Genomic DNA, 18,438 nt, shown 5'->3' with positions numbered 1-18,438 from the left:
CCCATAACACAGGGAATTCTCTCTCTCGTTCTCTCTTTCTCCCACTCTCTGTCTGTTTTTACACATACAGTAGCCAAAGTACATAATTAGGCCCATAACACAGTGAATTCTCTCTCTCTCTCCCTCTCTCTGCCTGTTTTTACACATACAGTAGTCAAATTACATAATTAGGACCCTAACACAGTGAATAGGAGTTTATTCTGAAGGCAACTACACCTAACTTTATTGTGCAGGGATGCTGTCATGTGACCCAGATACACAAGCTGAAGGCCCCTGATTAAGAGATGGATCATGGGTAAAATATTGGCCTCTTCTTTTAACACCTTTCTTCTTCCACAGTGGAGGGGCTTTGTTGTTGGGTAACATACCAACCTAAAAATGCACTTTTAAGAATATGCAACATGTTTAAGTGATAGCTGTTTAATACTGATTTATGCTTTATGAACATTGAAATAACAAGACAATAGGACCTAACCCAGGGGACTACTTGAAGTGAAAGCTTTGATTTTATAGAATACATTCATTGTGAGACTCAAATCCAGGCTACCAGATGTATAACCTTTGTGTCACTCTCTCTTATCATCCCCACTGAACTTTCCATCCTGTCCCATTGTGTCTTGTCATTTAGGCAGCGACCACGATTCCTCTCTCTTTCAGTGCGGTGTGCCCCTGTGCCTAGACCCAGAGAGGGGACATCTATATTGAATCTCTATAATTATGTAAATGTAATGTTTGTATTTATAGGCTGCATGAGCCGCAAGACTCTGGCAGTGGCCCTGTGACAGCTGGAAAACACTGCACTCAGAAATCATATTATAAACTGCTCAGGCCTGAACTGGTGCTGTAGAATAGCTGGCTCATGGTTGATGTAAAGATATGGATGTATTGTTGAGGAATTTATGACTGGTGTGATGTTACAGTATGGTGTGATAATGATACACAGATGTCAGGGCTGCTCCATTTTCCCAAGCCAACAAGGATTTTACTCAAGGTCAAGAATGATGTTGTTCAATTAGTTTAATATGTACATTAAAATAAACTATTTACATTATATAAAATATATTTACATGCCAATAATACATTTACTCAGAAAACCATAAAGAACATTAAGTCACAAGACTTTTAGCCCTTTGTCATGTTGAGATGGGTACTCTTATTTCCATAGTTTTAAAGACCCTGACATCAAATGTTATTCAACAGGTAAATGCACACACAGAACATTCAATTCAAGCCTCTGAAGACTGAAAGGCAGTTTTAGATCAAAACATTGTCTTAAAGCTTATTTCATGTGCTGTTTACAGTTATAACACATAGATAAACTTTGCTTTTTTGCCAGTAAAAAATATGGCACTCGTAGGATGCATATAATAGAAGGCACTATCTTGAATATCAAAACACATCATATTAAACAATGTTATTGTTAGATTCCAGTTGTGTCAGGGGTGTACTTAGAGCCAACCTGATATGTTGACTTGAATTCACAAATGCCAACTCCGTGTAATGCACTTTTTAAAGCCTTTTACAAAATATTATTCGATAAAAATAACAAAGTAGTACCAGCTACATATTTTAAAAATAGTATTTGTATATAGAATTCCTATGAAGATGTTTTATTTTCATATGCTGTTTTCCTATTCCTCAAAAACGTTAAATAAACAAACAAAAATACAAAATACATATTTTGGAGATATCTTTCTTGATGTCGTTCTTGGTTCATTTGGCAAAGTCCTCAATCGTATGTGATTTCTCACATGTGTCGCTTCATGTGCAGCGCGAGGTGGTCGGACCTGGAGAAGGCGCGCTCGCACAGGTGGCACTGGAACGGCCTGTGTCCAGTGTGCTTACGGAAATGGCGCGTCAGCTCGTCGGAGCGGGCGAACTTCCAGCCACAACCCTCCCAACTGCAATGGTATGGTTTCTCTCCTGTTGAACGACAAAGGGGGAAATACCATGGGTATACTGACAGAAAATACAGTCATTTGCAACATATTTCTAGTTTCCAATAAGCATAAAGACATTGAGGAATGTTCCTTACCTGTGTGCGTTCTGTGGTGCGCTTTCAAGTGCGAGCTCTTGGTGTAGGTTTTCGCGCATCCAGCGAAAGTGCAAGTGTGACTCGCTGTGCGCTTCCTTGGCCAGGAACGCCGACCCCTCTTTGGCTTTGAGTCCATCATCTCCAACGGAGAGGACGGTGGAGTGAGCAGCGCTCTCTGATTGGTGTGCTGTATACCCATTCCGTCTTCGTACATCCCGAACTGGTGTGCGCTCTGGTACGAGAGCTGCATCTGTGGGGGCGGGTGAGAGTGAGTGTAGCCCGCTGCGGAGCGGTAGCTCTGGGGGAAAGTCATGGAGTGGCACATCTGGGTCTGACACTCGGAGCTCATTAGGTCGTCTGGGCTGAGAGGTGGTGTCATGTTCCCCGCAGCCTGCGGAGAGTTGGCTAGTCTCGGATGCTCGAAGGACATCATGCACGAAACGTTCCCCTCCTGCTTGATTTTTGGGCAGCTCTGAGGGACCATTTCCATAACTGGTCGGTAACTGTCCATGGATTGCTCGACCTTAATGTTGTCTGGAAAGTCCTGATTTGGGAAAGCAGACGAACTGACTAGAAATCTCCCATGGACGCTGTTGCCAGAGGGCTGGTGGCAGAAGCTGCTGTCAAGCTCATTGCGCAGAAGCTCAGCCATCAGGCTGTTGTACGGCGGAGGTGGAATGTTAATCTCGGGCACCGTGTAGGTAGACTGCATCCCGGAGTGATACATGTTGTTCTGCTCTGCTAGCCTGTACTCTCCCTCCGTCCCGGAGGATGGAGTGTTGCTGTCTGTGCCAGTGGAGTTAGAGAGAATAAACTCCAGATCCAGGAACTTATCTAGCTCCTCTTCGTCTTTTATGCCCATGCAGATGTCCATGCCCTCAGCCACGGCACAGCTGGAATGAACCGACCTGTCCATCTCGCCCTTCCACCTCTGCAATAGTACAATATACCATTAGGGAAAAGTTAATGTAAAAAAAAAAAAAACTATGTACAAAAAAAATGGAACATTCATATTTGCTACATAAAAAAAACTGTTAAAGCAATATGTAACCAAATAATAAGTTAGAAGCCTAACTGATACAACATATGGGTTCACTCTACATCTGGACTGAAATACTATTGCTTTATTCTAACTACACCACATATATACTAGATTCATTTATCAACTACAGGTAAAACAACCCCAAAAATCTCTAAATACATAAACCAGTATACTTACATATTCCCAGCATTTTTCCTTTTGGTTCGCAAATGTAGCGATGGATGGTAAAATGGTCCCGGTTAAGGACATTTCCATACGTTGTAATGACAAAATAAATTCGTTTTTTTCTTTAATAAAAAAAGTTATTTCTGTCTATGAATATCAGCAAAAGCGATGTAGAGTCCACACGAGAAACTAGTTGTAGTAGTAAATCACTATATCTCCGCACTTGAAATAGTGTTTCAGTGTCATATGCAAGTTTGATTGGTAGGAGATCCTATATGCCTTATAAATATTGTAGCTGAAAAGCTGGACCTATTGTACGAAGCGGAGGAAACACGCACCTATATAAAGCCAGTGAGCCAAGCGAGCTTTGCAGTCTCTTTGCTTTCCCTCCTGCGCTCGTGCGAGCTTTAAAGCCACATATACACACGCCCCTTCCTGCATAGAAACAAGTTTAACAAGTATAACACGTAATGACGCGCTAGGCAAAGACCGCCCCTTGCAGAACATTATCTAGTAAGCAATTAACACATTATGGAAAATAAAATAAAATATTATGCGCCGAATACAATAGGTGAAATGCTTACTTACGAGCCCTTAACCAACAATGCCGAGTTAGAAAAAACGTTTTTTTTTAAAAATGCTATATAAACTCAAGGGAAAAAAGTAAAACAATCAAATAAGAATAACGGGGCTATATACAAGTGGTACCGATACCGAGATAATGTGCAGGGGTACGGGTTAGTCGAGGTAATTAAGGTAATATCTACATGTAGGTAGGTGTAAAGTGACTATGAATAGGTAATAATCAGAGTAGCATACGGTATATGAAATGTAAATTCATGTGTCACGAATAGGGTACGGTAACCAAAAGATGAACACTAGAGACAAAGTTACCCATTTGGATAGAATATTAGGCAGAGCTTTTCTTTCAATATAGGCTAACATTAGGAAATTCATATTAAATATCTTATCGTTCAACCCAATTTAATCTACAAACACAAAAGCCGACACTCATGTTTTATCTCCAGACATATATGAAAGACATGTCCAAGGTGCATATGCATGGATGTTCTCCGAGCAGCATACATAGGACAACACGTGAGATAAGGCCTACAGGATAGGCTATTGGTAATGTTTTGCGTTATCGATAATAGACTAAACATTGTAATATGAATACACTGCATTTTATTCCATAAAGTCACATTTTAAGTATATAAAAATAAACACATAAAAATATAACCCCATATTCGTTTTTCTCATAGGCCTATATATAATACCTTTAATTTGGCAGATCAGTTGGCTTCCCATCACCTGACCAACTCCTCCGTCTTCTCAGGTCATTGCCAATCATTATCAGCCTGTGATAAACCCCCAACGCAACAGGCTTTTCAAAACGGCGCAGCCAGGTAGGCCTTCATCAGAAACTTTTCACCTCTTCAAACGCTCCCGTAAACACGCGCTAATAAAGCATTTAACCTCTATGAAGCCCCATTCAGGTGCAAATAATGAGGCTGAATGAGCGGCTGCTGAGCCTGCTTTGTCCAGCGACGTGTTCACATTGGTATCGGGTTTCTTGCGCCAGTTTCGCAAAACAGTATTCAGCTATGTGCAGATAATTGTTTTGTTACGTATATTGTAACATCCATATCCATGCAGGTGTACCAGGATGATACCTTTCCTTTCTCACAATTGGGCGGAAGTGTTTTTGGTTCTATGTCAACTGTGTGCATGTGGGGTAACTATTCTCACTTTCTATCTGTTTTTCTGTTTACAGTGAATAGTTGGAGAAGGTCAGTAAATGAATACCTTATCATCAATCTTACATAATCCACATCCCTCTAAACCTAAACCATAAACGCCATGTAATGAGTAATCTGAGTTTCCCTAATAAACCAACCAAATATGGTCCTTCCGATGCCATAAGTCTACAACAAGTAACCACTGCCATTTAAAGTTTTATTTGCCTGTTTATCTTGTAGGACTCAATTAAAATGCCAAAGCGCTCCTGCTAATTTTGGTTCCTTTGTGCCAGTACAATTTGGCTTAACTGATTGGCAATTCAGAGTTTGGCTTTGGCAAATTACTTTATTCTTATTTATTCAAGAGTTCCCAGCAAACCAGTTACCAAAACATGGTAACTGCTTCTGTTCCTCAGTTTAAACACCCCTAGTCAACCATGCATGAAAACCCTTATAAAGTCTGTCAACAAATGAGAGATATAAAAAACATATAGAAATTATCTGATTGTGGAACGAAGGAGCAGCGGTTACACTTCTATTATATAAATTATATTGTGAACAACAACCATACAAATAAAGAAACATGGGTGTGGCTTTAGTCTGTACTTTACAGTGTGTTCTTTCCTCAGGCCATAGGCCATATTATTTGACCTGAGGAAAGAACATGTTGTATGGTACAGATTATTATTGCATTTGGCTAGGATGATGTGGTTTACATACGCTGCAGGTACATGTGTGACATTCCAACATCATTAGTAAGAATGTCATACCTACTGTATCACTCTATTAGATGTCACAACAATGTTTTAGAATAGACTGGAGTAAACAAAAACCTGCACATTTAGACACATCTACCTCTCTCTACACTTCCAGTCCCCACCGCATTAGTGGGAGTGCAATGATGAACAGTCTTCACTTTTTGCTGCCTTAAAATTACATCTCAAAGGGGGATACATTTCATTTCATTCATATTCCTATCAATCTACACAACATACTGCACATTTTCAAGGTGAAAGAAACAAACTGTCCAAATTGAATAAAAAAAGTATTGATTGCATATGTCGTCACACTTGGTGGAACACACTTGGTGGTCACACATATGTCGTCACACTTGGTGGAACACACTTGGTGGTCACACATATGTCGTCACACTTGGTGGAACACACTTGGTGGTCACACATATGTCGTCACACTTAATAATACTTGGTGGAAGCACCTTTGGTAGTCATCACCGCTGTGAATCATTTTGAATAACTTTTAGAGGAACATCCAATGGTTTTGTCAAAATTTCTCAAGCTCAATAAATTTGGTTGGGAGTCATTCATGGGCAAGCAATATTCAAACCTTGTCTCTGATTTTCAAGCAAATTTAAGCAGTATTGAGACTGCACCACTCATGAACACTCAGCATCTCTTGGAAAGCCATTGTAGTGTGTCTTTGGCATAACATTTTTTGTAATTGTCCTGCTGAAAAATACAACTTTATCCTAGGGTTACAGTGTCTTTTAAGAAAGTATTCATACCCCTTCGACTTATTCCACATTTGTTTTGTTACAGCCTGAATTAAAAAATCATTGCATTTATTTTTGTCTCACCCATCTACACACAATACCCCATAAGGACAAAGTGAAAACATGTTTTTAGACATTTTTGCAAATGTACTGAAAATGGAATACAGAAATATCTAATTTACATTAGTATTCATACCAATTTGTTATGACACTCCAAATTGAGCCCAGGTGCATCCAAATTACTTTGATCATCCTTGTGAGATCACTACAAATTGATTAGAGTCCACCTGTGGCCAATTCAATTGTTTGGACGTGATTTAAACTCATTAAAAAAAGAAGTGTCCCTTTTTCAGGTCCCTGTCTTTCAAAGATAATTTGTAAAAATCCAAATAACTTCACATATCTTCATTGTAAAGGGTTAAAACACTGTTTCCCATGCTTGTTCAATGAACCATGAACAATTAATGAACATGCACCTGTGGAACGGTCGTTAAGACACTAACAGCTTACAGACGGTAGGCAATTAAGGTCACAGTTGTGAAAACTTAGGAAACTAAAGAGGCCTTTCTACTGACTCTGAAAAACACCAAAAGAAAGATGACCAGGGTCCCTGCTCATCTGCGTGAATGTGCCTTAGGCATGCTGCTAGGAGGCATGAGGACTGCAGATATGGCCAGGGAAATAAATTGCAATGTCCGTACTGTGAGACACCTAAGACAGCGCTACAGGGAGACAGGACGGACAGCTGATCGTCCTCGCAGTGCCAGACAACGTGTAACAACACCTGCACAGGATCGGTACATCCGAACATCACACCTGCGAGACAGGTACAGGATGGCAACAACAACTGCCCGAGTTACACCAGGAACGCACAATCCCTCCATCAGTGCTCAGACTGTCTGCAACAGGCTGGAGAGGCTGGATTGAGGACTTGTAGGCCTGTTGTAAGGCAGGTCCTCACCAGACATCACCGGCAACAACGTCGCCTATGGGCACAAACCCACTGTCGCTGGACCACACAGGACAGGCAAAAAGTGCTCTTCAACGACGAGTCGCGGTTTTCTGTCTCACCACGGGTGATGGTTGGATTTGCGTTTATCGTCAAAGGAATGAGCGTTACACAGAGGCCAGTCATGGTCTGGGACGGTGTGTCACAGCATCATCGGACTGAGCTTGTTGTCATTGCAGGCAATCTCAACGCTGTGCGTTACAGGGAAGACATCCTCCTCCCTAATGTGGTACCCTTCCTGCAGGCTCATCCTTACATGACCCTCCAGCAGCCATACTGCTCGTTCTGTGCATGATTTCCTGCAAGACAGGAATGTCAGTGTTCTGTCATGGCCAGCGAAGAGCCCTGATCTCAATCCCATTGAGCACGTCTGGGACCTGTTGGATCGGAGGGTGAGGGCTAGGGCCATTCCCCCCAGAAATGTCCGGGAACTTGCAGGTGCCTTGGTGGAAGAGTGGGGTAACATCTCACAGCAAGAACTGGTAAATCTGGTGCAGTCCATGAGGAGGAGATGCACTGCAGTACTAATTGCAGCTGGTGGCCACACCAGATACTGACTGTTACTTTTGATTTTGACCCCCCCTCAATTTCTGTTAGTCACATGCCTGTGGAACTTGTTCAGTTTATGTCTCAGTTGTTGAATCTCATTATGTTCATACAAATATTTACACATGTTAAGTTTGCTGAAAATAAACGCAGTTGACAGTGAGAGGACGTTTTTTGTTGTTGCTGAGTTTAGAAAGAAACACACCTGTCTATATAAGGTCCCACAGTTGACAGTGCATGTCAGAACAGAAACTATACCATGAAGTCCAAGGAACTGTCCATAGATCTCCAAGAAGGGTAGGGTATAAAACAATTTCTAGAGTATTGAAAGTTTCCAAGAGCGCAGTGGTCTCCATCATTGGGAAAAGGAAAAAAATATAGAACTACCCAGACCCTGCCAGAAGAACAACAGTCTCCACACACTGCACAGCTCATCACCCTTCTAACACCATCCCTACCGTGAAGCATGGTGGTGGCAGCATCATGCTATGGAGATGCTTTTCAGCGGCAGGGACTGGGAGACTGATAAGGATAGAGTGAACAATGAACGGAGGCAAATATAGGTCAATCCTTAATGACAACCTGCTTCAAGAGTGCCATTGACCTTAGACTGGGGCGAAAATTTACGTTCCAACAAAACAATGACCCCAAGCATACTGCTAAAGCAACGCTGGAATGGCTTCAGAAAAATTATGTGAAATCCCTATAGTGGCCAAACCAAAGCCCAGACTTGAATTCCATTGAAAATCTCTGGAAAGACTTGAATATTGCTGTTCACTGACACTCCCCATCTAATTTAATAATTAAAGAAAATCGTCAAGAAAGAATGGGAGAATATTCTCCAAATCTTGACGTGCAAAGCTGATACAGACATACCCAAGACGACTCAAAGCTGTTTCCGCCGGCAAAGGTGCTCCTACAATGTATTGATTCAGAGGTGTAAATACTTATGTAAATAAGATATTTTTGTATTTCATTTAAAATAAATTTGCAAACATTTCTGGAAATATGTTTTCACTTTGTCATTATGGGGTATGGTGTGTAGATGGGTAAAACATTTTATACTGAATCCATTTTCAATTCAGGCTGTAACACTACAAAATGTGGAATAAGTCAAGGGGTATGAATACTTTCTGAAGGCACTGTAGGTTTTCAGAAGACAGGCGGGTTTTCCTTTTTATCTGGGCTTTGCTCCTTTCATACATCCTTACTTTATTTTCAAGTATTGCGATGGCAGCATCATGTTATGGTTACGTTTGTCACTGGCAGGGACTGGGGAGTGTGCTTTACAACGTGTTCTTCCCTCAGGCCAACCTCAATTCGGTGAGTCTTTAATCTGTACTTCACAATGTGTTCTTCCCTCAGGCCAACATAAATTTGGTGTATTAATTATAGGCTGGGATGATGTGGTTTGCATATGCTGTACGTACATGTGTGACATTCCAACGTCATTAGTAAGGATGTCTCTATTAAATCAGGTTTCGCAACAATGTTCTATAATGCGGGGTGACTTTTGTTTGGCGGCCAGACATTGTTTCCAGCGTATAAGACGGTTGGTGAAAACTGCATGTCTACCAGGACATAAGTTGATATATCCTTCAACTCGTGATTGGTAGAGTGGTTAGATTGATGTGCAACATTAGTGATGAGCAGTTGTATCAGTGACTCACAAGTCAAAGCATCTGTATGACCCCTAGAATATTACGGTCACAAGGCTACTCGAAATGTTTAACGTTTTTTATATCTATCCATGAAAGTTACTATAGGAGAGCACATAGGGTAGGTGTCAATCTTCTTGTTGATAGCTAACAGGTATCGGTAACAGCTGTTACCACATGTGTATCCAATTTCACTTGTTTCCTTAGAATGATGTCCAGTCAGACCTTTTTTTATCTCTGAAAGCCTATTTAGGTTATAAGGAATTTCAGTATTGCAGAGCACAGAGCCAATCTCGACATACAGTCCAAGATTCAGAAGCACTTACATAGTAGTATCAGACAGCAGGCATTAACTATTCACTGGCCCTGGGTGTCAACTTCTGATAGATGACCTGATAAGGTAAAACCCTAAACTGTTGGTGATTAGGAGGAATCTGACTCACTGCTCGGTGCTTAAGCATGATTAGTGCTACATTAATGCAGGCACATAACTTTCAGAGGGAAGGCTACTTGAGTGGTGTCTTAATGTAAATTATTCAAGTGCCATCCTAAAGTTATGTATCTCCAGTCATTCATGCTACATTTTGGTTTCTAGCTTATTATCTGCTTCCGCTGTGGCACAACAGGACAGAACATGACATACTCTGCTAAGCATTGTAAAAGAAAAAAAAAAGTACATTCCCATGTACAGTTAACTTCCCAGACACTATCTTTTGTATTATTAATGGTTAGCACGTTGAACACCGTTTCCCAGTTGGTCACCATATGAATGTGAGGTTGCAGCATGTGCTTTATAGCTCTGGCATAGAGGCAGTTTCCTGGCACGTCATATGAGAATCAATATATCTTCTTGAAGAGTCCCATCTCTGTCCTCCGTGTTGTGTTTCCAAACGATGTGGTTCATTAAAGTGAAAGAGTGTATTTGCTATTTGAACCACCTGCGTCTGTCCTCATAGCCCTCACTGATAATCGTGTCCATACGTTTAGGCACTTTGTGTCCCAAGGCAGCAGCACCACATCACTTGATGGCCAATGGTTTTGACTGAGTGTGTTTTTGTGTGTTTTTGAGTGATGTCACTTTGTCAGCGTTGATTTCCATGTGTAAAGGGTTGGAGCCTCCAAAGGCTAGATGGTTTACACATGTGGTAATCAGTGTCCATGTCATAGTTTTGACATGGATTTACAACTCTGGACTTGTAGCCCTCAGGTCTACTATCTAAGCTGCCATGCATCTTCTTCAGCTTAAAAAAAGAAGAAGGCTCAGGTTATGTACAAAGTGAATGAGATCAATGTCAAGGCATTTCTATAAAAGGCTGAATCATGTTATCTGTGTCCTGGTTTGGATAAATGCCTGGTTTGGATAAAGTGGTGCCTCCGCAGTGCATATTTTATGTCTTTGTTAAACTTCTTGGAAACACCTGCTCTCCTTCTCCTCCTACCTCCGCACGGCAGGAAGGCTATCTTGTTTTCTGTGTGTGCTCTTTGGGGAGAGGGAGATGGAGAGCGCTGGACTGAGAGAGAGCGAAAGAGAGCCACCGTCGGAGCCTGAGAGAGCGATCAAGAGTTCTGAGAGTGAGTGGGTTTCCTGCTCGCCTCTTATATAGGAGGGTTATTTTTAAACACACACCCCTTGCTTATTACAGCGTTTCCTCTCCGGGCCGCTCAGGAAGCCCGCTTGGCTCCATATCCTGCTCACACGCGGGCAGATTCAAAGGGAATCAGGGAATGATAGCGTTGAGACAGCCAGGCTCCGAGAGGAGGAAAAAAAGGAGAAAAAAAGGGGGATGGATTTTTTCCCAAAAGGCTGGCCTGGCACATGTACAGAGTCTGACAGAGCGGGTCTCAGCGGCTCTTCCAGGCCTTAAAGTGCACCTCTCACAGAGTATCTCTGTCTGAAACAGTGGCACAGATAATTGTGAGACTGGTGGTTGCGCCTGTTTATATTTTGTGTCCCTGGGGGAATCCTTCATGCGCCGGGGCTGAGAGAGAGAGAACGAGAGAGAGAGAGAGATATTCCTCTACTGTTGCTGAGGCAGGCGGGAGTCTCTGTGTCAAAAAACATAATAACAAATGGGAGGGAGAGTAGTGTGTTACACTGGATGGGTTCATTACCGTTATACAGTGCTGTATTCATGGTTTTAAGGAATGTATAGGGGCCCATTCTGAGAACAGGTTAGAAATGAATCAACCAGTGTATTTTCTATTCTGTTATTACCACCCCAGGTAACCATTTTTTATTAGCTGTGTTGAGTGAATGGTTTCATATGTGAAATTGGTAAAAAACAACATATGATCTGTTCTAAAAGTCCCTCATTTGTCATCTTTTATAGTGTTTAACTCTGGGATGTTTTTAAGGATTCACATGTCTGTTAACAATTTGAGGTTATTAAGTATTTAAAGGGGATATTTTTTTATTTTTTATTGGATTAAGTCACTGTAGTGTGTAGGTGTGAGGCCATTTATACAAGGCCCAGATAATTGGACAGTGTACTGGAGGAGGGTTTGCAAACTCAACAGGAGGGTTAGCAACAGCACCTCGATCTGAATTCTGAAATGTGTATCTGGTTTGAACTTGAGTGAAACACTGGGGCATTTTCATAAACACTACAGTGTAGGTCTGTTTTTGCTGCACACTAAGGAGACCTCCTTCCCTTTCAAAACAGGACGTGCCAGAACAACACGGAAGGCCTTATTCCATGATTGGCATGTTTTAGAGAGTGCGTGTGGGTGCATGTGGATCTAATTGGTTTGGTTATTCACTGGGGAGAATAAGGCAATTTTATTAGCTGTTAAAACTCCAAATCATACAGGTCTTCCACGGACACATACCGTAATCCTGGCTGTTGGAAATGTTTTCATTCTCGCAAGGTGAAAAGGGGCCTTCTATTGAAATAATGAAAACAGACAGGCTTACTTTTTTCTGTTTTCCTTCTGTTTTCTCTCAGAGTTGCGTGTCAACAATGTACACATCTGTATGAACTCTTTCGGGCCCTGTTTGAGAACTACTCCTATAGTGGTCACGCAATGCTATGGTGTTATCCCACATATATGAAAGAGGGGATCCTCATACATCCAATGATCAGAGACGTTTCCCGTGATGGTGAGGTCAAAGCTAGAGAGAGAGTGAACTGAGATCCAGACAAAAGGCAATAACTTCATCACTTTGTTTGGGACAGCAGTTATAGCAATACTGTGGAGCGGACATGAGTCTTTATTATACAAATAGGAACAAGGAATCTGAAAGCAAAAGGGTTTCAACAATTAGAATAGGGAATCATAAGCTTGGGTTGAGATTTTTTAGACTTGAACTTGGCAGCGTTAGTATAATTTCAATGCTCTAGATTCCCGTCGGTTCTGTCTCGAAACCACAGGATTGCTGGAGGATCTGCCAAAAACAGTCATTCTTTTTTATTTAGGAGTGGGAATTACAGAGCGACTCGTTACATTGCAGAGTTGAGTTTCTAAAGCAGAGGCAGGCCAGAGAGTTTTTATACACAACTAAGACCACAAACTCTCACACACTTGAACATGTCGCCTTAAACTGTGCCAGCTGTATAAATATTATAGCCTTGACTCAAACACAGGTTCTTTTTGATTCCCACTTTGAACTCACCATCGTGCGATTCTTGCTTGTTAAGCACTATGGCGTTTATGCACCTAAAAAACTGATGTTACCAAACCACGTATTAAGGAGACATTCCTTGGCCCAGAGGAAGAGAAATTTTGCAACACCCCTTGATCCTTTTAGTGGGATACTCCTCCAAATGCTATCTGAGAGATCCTTTGATATTATTATATTTTCTTACTTGGTCATCTATCATTTTCAAAGTATTCAAACTCAAGAGCAGCAAGTCATCATGCGGATTAATGTTGGTTAAACATTTTATAAATGAGCTTTTAAGTCTTCGAAAGCCAAGTTAACAAACAGATCACCGACCATTTCGAATCCCACCTTACCTTGTCCGCTATGTAATCTGGTTTCGGAGCTGGTCATGGGTGCACCTCAGCCACACTCAAGGTCCTAAACGATATCATAACTGCCATCGATAAATGACAATACTGTGCAGCCGTCTTCATCGACCTGGGCAAGGCTTTCGACTCTGTCAATCACTGCATTCTTATCGGCAGACTCAATAGCCTTGGTTTCTCAAATGACTGCCTCGTCTGGTTCACCAACTACTCCTCAGAGTTCAGTGTGTCAAATCGGAGGGGCTGTTGTCCGGACCTCTGGCAGTCTCTATGGGGGTGCCACAGGGTTCAATTCTCGAGTCAACCTTTTTCTCTGTATACATCAATGATGTCGCTCTTGCTGCTGGTGATTCTCTGATCCACCTCTACGCAGACGACACCATTCTGTATACTTCTGGCCCTTCTTTGGACACTGTGCTAACAAACCCCCAGACAAGCTTCAATGCCATACAACACTCCTTCCGTGGCCTCCAACTGCTCTTAAATGCAAGTAAAGCTAAATGCATGCTCTTCAACCGATCGCTGCATGCACCCGCCCGCCTGTCTAGCATCACTACTCTGGACGGTTCTGACTTAGAATATGTGGACAACTACAAATACCTAGGTGTCTGGTTAGACTGTAAACTCTCCTTCCAGACTCACATTAAGCATCTCCAATCCAAAATTAAATCTAGAATCGACTTCCTATTTTGCAAAAAAGCATCCTTCACTCATGCTGCCAAACATACCCTCGTAAAATTGACTATCCTACCGATCCTAGACTTCGGCGATGTAATTTACAAAATAGCCTCCAGTACTCTCCTCAGCAAATTGGATGTAGTCTATCACAGTGCCATCCGTTTTGTCACCAAAACCCCATATACTACCCACCACTGTGACCTGAATGCTCTCGTTGGCTGGCCCTCTCTTCATATTCATCGCCAAACCCACTGGCTCCAGGTCATCTATAAGTCTTTGCTAGGTAAAGCCCCACCTTATCTCAGCTCACTGGTCAGCATAGCAGCATCCACCCGTAGCACGCGCTCCAACAGTTATATTTCACTGGTCATCCCTAAAGCCAACTCCTCGATTGGCAGCTTTTCCTTCCAGTTCTCTGCTGCCAATGACTGGAACGAATTGCAAAAATCACTGAAGCCTTATATCCCCCTCACTAACTTTAACTTTAAGCATCAGCTGTCCGAGCAGCTTACTGATCATTGCACTTGTACACAGCCCATCTGTAAATATCCCACATCCCACCAACTACCTCATCCCCATATTGGTATTTTTTTTGTTGCTCCTTTGCACCCCAGAATCTCTACTTGCACAATGATTTTCTGCACATCTATCACTCCAGTGTTTAACTTCTCTAGGGTAGGGGGCAGCATTTGGAATTTTGGATGAAATGCATGCCCAAATTAAACTGCCTCCTTCTCGGGCCCAGAAGATATGATATGCATATAACTGGTAGATTTGGATAGAAAACACTCTAAAGTTTCCAAAACTGTTAAAATAGTATCTGTATAACAGAACTGATTTGGCAGGCAAAAACCTGAGAAAAATCCATTCAGGAAGTAGTTTTTGGGGGGGGGGTTGTAGTTTTCTATTCAATGCCATTACAGTATCCATTGACTTAGTAGTTTCAGGCTTGTATTCTGAAAAACGAGAAAGTAAGAGCAGTCTGAATGAGTGGACCCTAAAGTGTCACAAAGCTTTTTCATGCGCGAGACGGAGAGAGTGCGTTTCTTGTTTACCTTTCAAATTGACGAGGTTATTGTCCGGTTGAAATATTATCAATTATTTAGGCTAAAAACAACCTGAGGATTGAATATAAACATCGTTTGACATGTTTCTATGAACTTTACGGATACAATTTTTATGTTTTTGTCTTCCTATTTTGACTGCCTTTGAGCTGGTGGATTACTGAAGAAAACGCGCAAACAAAACTGAGGTTTTTGGATATAAAGAGACTTTATCGAACAAAAGGAACATTTATTGAGTAAATGAATGTCTGCTGAGTGCAACCATATGAAGATCATCAAAGGTAAGGAATTAATTGTATCTCTTTTTCTAAATTGTGTAACTGTTCTACCTGGCTGGTTACTGTTTGTAATGATTTGTCTAGTGGGCTATGTTCTCAAATAATCGTAAGGTATGCTTTCACCGTAAAGCATTTTTAAAATCTGACACCGTGGTTGGATTCACAAGAAGTTAATCTTTAAACCTATGTAAAATATGTTTTGTTTTCTGAATTTTTATATTGAGTATTTCTGTATTTGAATTTGGCGCCCAGCAGTTTCACTGGCTGTTGAAGAGGTGGGACGCTAACGTCTCACGTACCCAAGAGAGGTTAATTGCTAAATTGTAATTATTTCGCAACTATGGCCTATTTATTGGCTTACCTCCCTAATCTTACCACATTTGCACACACTGTATATATATAATTTTTCTATTGTGTTATTGACTGTACTTTTGATAATCCCATGTGTAACTCTGTGTTGTTTGTGTTGCAGTGTTTTGCTTTATCTTGGCCAGGTCGCAGTTGTAAATGAGAACTTGTTCTCAACTGGCCTACCTGGTTAAATAAAGGTGACATTTTATTTTATTTTAAATGTCAGTAGTAGTCCCAGCAAACCGGGAACATTCCCAGAACATTAGCTAAGATTTCCATTTCTAGTTAGTCATCCTAATGTTAGATAAAACTATCTTGTTTTCTCCCCCAAAATGATTTAAGAGCCTCCCGAGTGGCGCAGCAGTCTAAGGCACTGCATCACAGTGCTTGAGGCATCACTAGAGACCTGTGTTTGATCCCATGCTGTGTTACAGCCGGCCGCCACCGGGAGACCCATGAGGCGACACACAATTGGCCCTGTGCCGGCCAGGATTTCCTTGCCTCATCGCGCTCTAGCAACTCCTTGTGATGGGCCGGGCGCCTGCAATCTGACTTCGGTCGCCAGCTGGACGATGTTTCCTCCAACACATTGGTGCGGCTGGCTTCCGGGTTAAGCGAGCAGTGTGTCAAGAAGCAGTGCGGCATGACAGGGTTGTGTTTCGGAGGACGCATGTCTCTACCTTCGCCTTTCCCAAGTCCGTAGGGGAGTTGCAGTGATGGGACAAGACTGTAACTACCAATTGGTTATCACAAAATTTAGGAGGAAAAGGGGTAAAAGTACCAAAAAATTATAAATAAATGTGTTTTAAATGAAATATCCTTGGAATGTTGTACACAACATATGTAAGAACCACCACAGATAGGTTTCCAGGTAATGTAATAACACAATGTGCCAGTAATGTTTTCCCAGCTAACCAAATTTGGTTCTGTGAAAGTTCACAGAGCATTCGTTAGATTCCAGCAAATGTTTACATAACACAAAAACTGTCCAGTCATGCTGATGAATAGACAATGTTTGTATACAACACTCGCCTGAAATTGCAAAAACGTTCCCAAAACACATTTCGTCTGTTCTTTAAAGGTTCCCAGAATGTTTCATTAGGTTGTGGGAACAGTCTGGTGGGAACATTGTTGGGACATCACAAAATATATTGTCGTGGAAATTACCACCAGGGACACCTGAAGTATCTTAAATGAATCATTCTTTATTATCAGCAAGCTGGAGAGGTGCACCATAGTACATGTCGGTTGGGAGCTCCGCCGGGGCAGTCCCATTAGTTCTCTTATATACTGCGTACACAGGCAAGTTATATTTGCATGATTTACATTTTTAGTTATTCATCATTAATTCATCATTAACGTTTGGTTCATGCATGTGACCAACCAATACCTTACGAGGCTTCCTCTCTCCAAGTTGAGACCTTGAAACTGAGATACACCTTTCGGTTCTCAAAGCAATTTCTTGGATGTACTGCCAAATTGCTTATACTGATAGTGAGGATTCCTCCCAGGCACGATCAATCAGTCACTTGCATGAACCCAGTCAAATTGGTTATTAGAAAAGCACAAACATAACATTTTCCTTCACATTCCCTCCTCTTATCACCATGTGAGCATTATCGTTAAATATTAAGGTAAGCATTAGATTAAAGCTTCTATCAAAAGGAGGTTCTGTACTTCTATTAAAGTAAGTGAAATCAATACATAAAACCAGACACTTCATCCTTTCAAACCCTTCACTCTGTGTTGTACAATCTAAAATAGACACAAGGGATCTGTAGACTCAGATTGTTTCCATAGTTCATACAGTTACACATATGCTTAATTTCACAATTTACACAATTTAATTGATGGATTCTGGCAATGACATTTCAGCTGGTGCTTTTGTTGTGTATGGCATGTTAATGACAGATCGGTATCTCAATGCATTTTATTCTAAATTACTATACATTTCTCAGTGTGCAGACCTCCACAATCAACCTGATACCCCAAACAAACAATTTTGGACAAGCCTAAATCAATTACGGGCACGGTTGATCATCCCCCTCCTTCCTGGCACTCATTCTTCTGGCATTTCTTCATTTTCTTCTTCAGATAGTGTTTCAGTTCGTCCTCCCAATGGCACATGTTCAAAGTGGATGGCCCTTGATAATGTCCTTATTCCAATATATGGGGAATATTTCCCAAGCAGACAAATATCTCACCTGAGTCGCCACCATCCTTTACGGTCCATTATGTCTTGTCCATTTTCTGACCAGTACACCAGCAGCATGAGAGAAGTTTGGACAGGATCTTTCTCCATGCTCACTCCACGTGGACTCATGTCACACTCCTGAGAGAAAAGGCTGTGGATAGCTTTGACTGGATGCTGTGCACAGGTTGCTGACTCAGGTC

At 41.6% G+C, this 18,438-nt stretch overlaps 1 protein-coding gene across 1 annotated transcript; it reads right to left on the bottom strand.

Annotated features, from left to right (window-relative positions):
* Positions 1-999: 999 nt before the first annotated feature.
* On the bottom strand, positions 1,000-3,619 carry LOC129867292 (Krueppel-like factor 2). Its single transcript, XM_055940587.1, has 3 exons — positions 3,255-3,619; positions 2,036-2,966; positions 1,000-1,923 (listed from the first exon to the last, which is right to left on the bottom strand). The coding sequence occupies exons 1-3, from the start codon at positions 3,330-3,332 to the stop codon at positions 1,748-1,750; spliced, it is 1,185 nt and encodes a 394-aa protein (XP_055796562.1). The 5' UTR covers positions 3,333-3,619; the 3' UTR covers positions 1,000-1,747.
* Positions 3,620-18,438: the final 14,819 nt, after the last annotated feature.

The sequence above is a fragment of the Salvelinus fontinalis genome, chromosome 12 (assembly GCF_029448725.1).
Source record: "Salvelinus fontinalis isolate EN_2023a chromosome 12, ASM2944872v1, whole genome shotgun sequence".
Taxonomy (NCBI): domain Eukaryota; kingdom Metazoa; phylum Chordata; class Actinopteri; order Salmoniformes; family Salmonidae; genus Salvelinus; species Salvelinus fontinalis.
The sequence above is the reverse complement of the archived record's forward strand: the minus strand, read 5'-3'. Positions and strand labels throughout refer to the sequence as shown.

Coding starts and splice junctions, on each gene's coding strand:
- LOC129867292 (XM_055940587.1), bottom strand. CDS start 3,332: ATGGAAATGTCCTTAACCGGGACCATTTTACCATCCATCGCTACATTT. Junction 2,967..3,254: donor AGGAAAAATGCTGGGAATAT/GTAAGTATACTG, acceptor GTACTATTGCAG/AGGTGGAAGGGCGAGATGGA. Junction 1,924..2,035: donor GCACCACAGAACGCACACAG/GTAAGGAACATT, acceptor GTCGTTCAACAG/GAGAGAAACCATACCATTGC.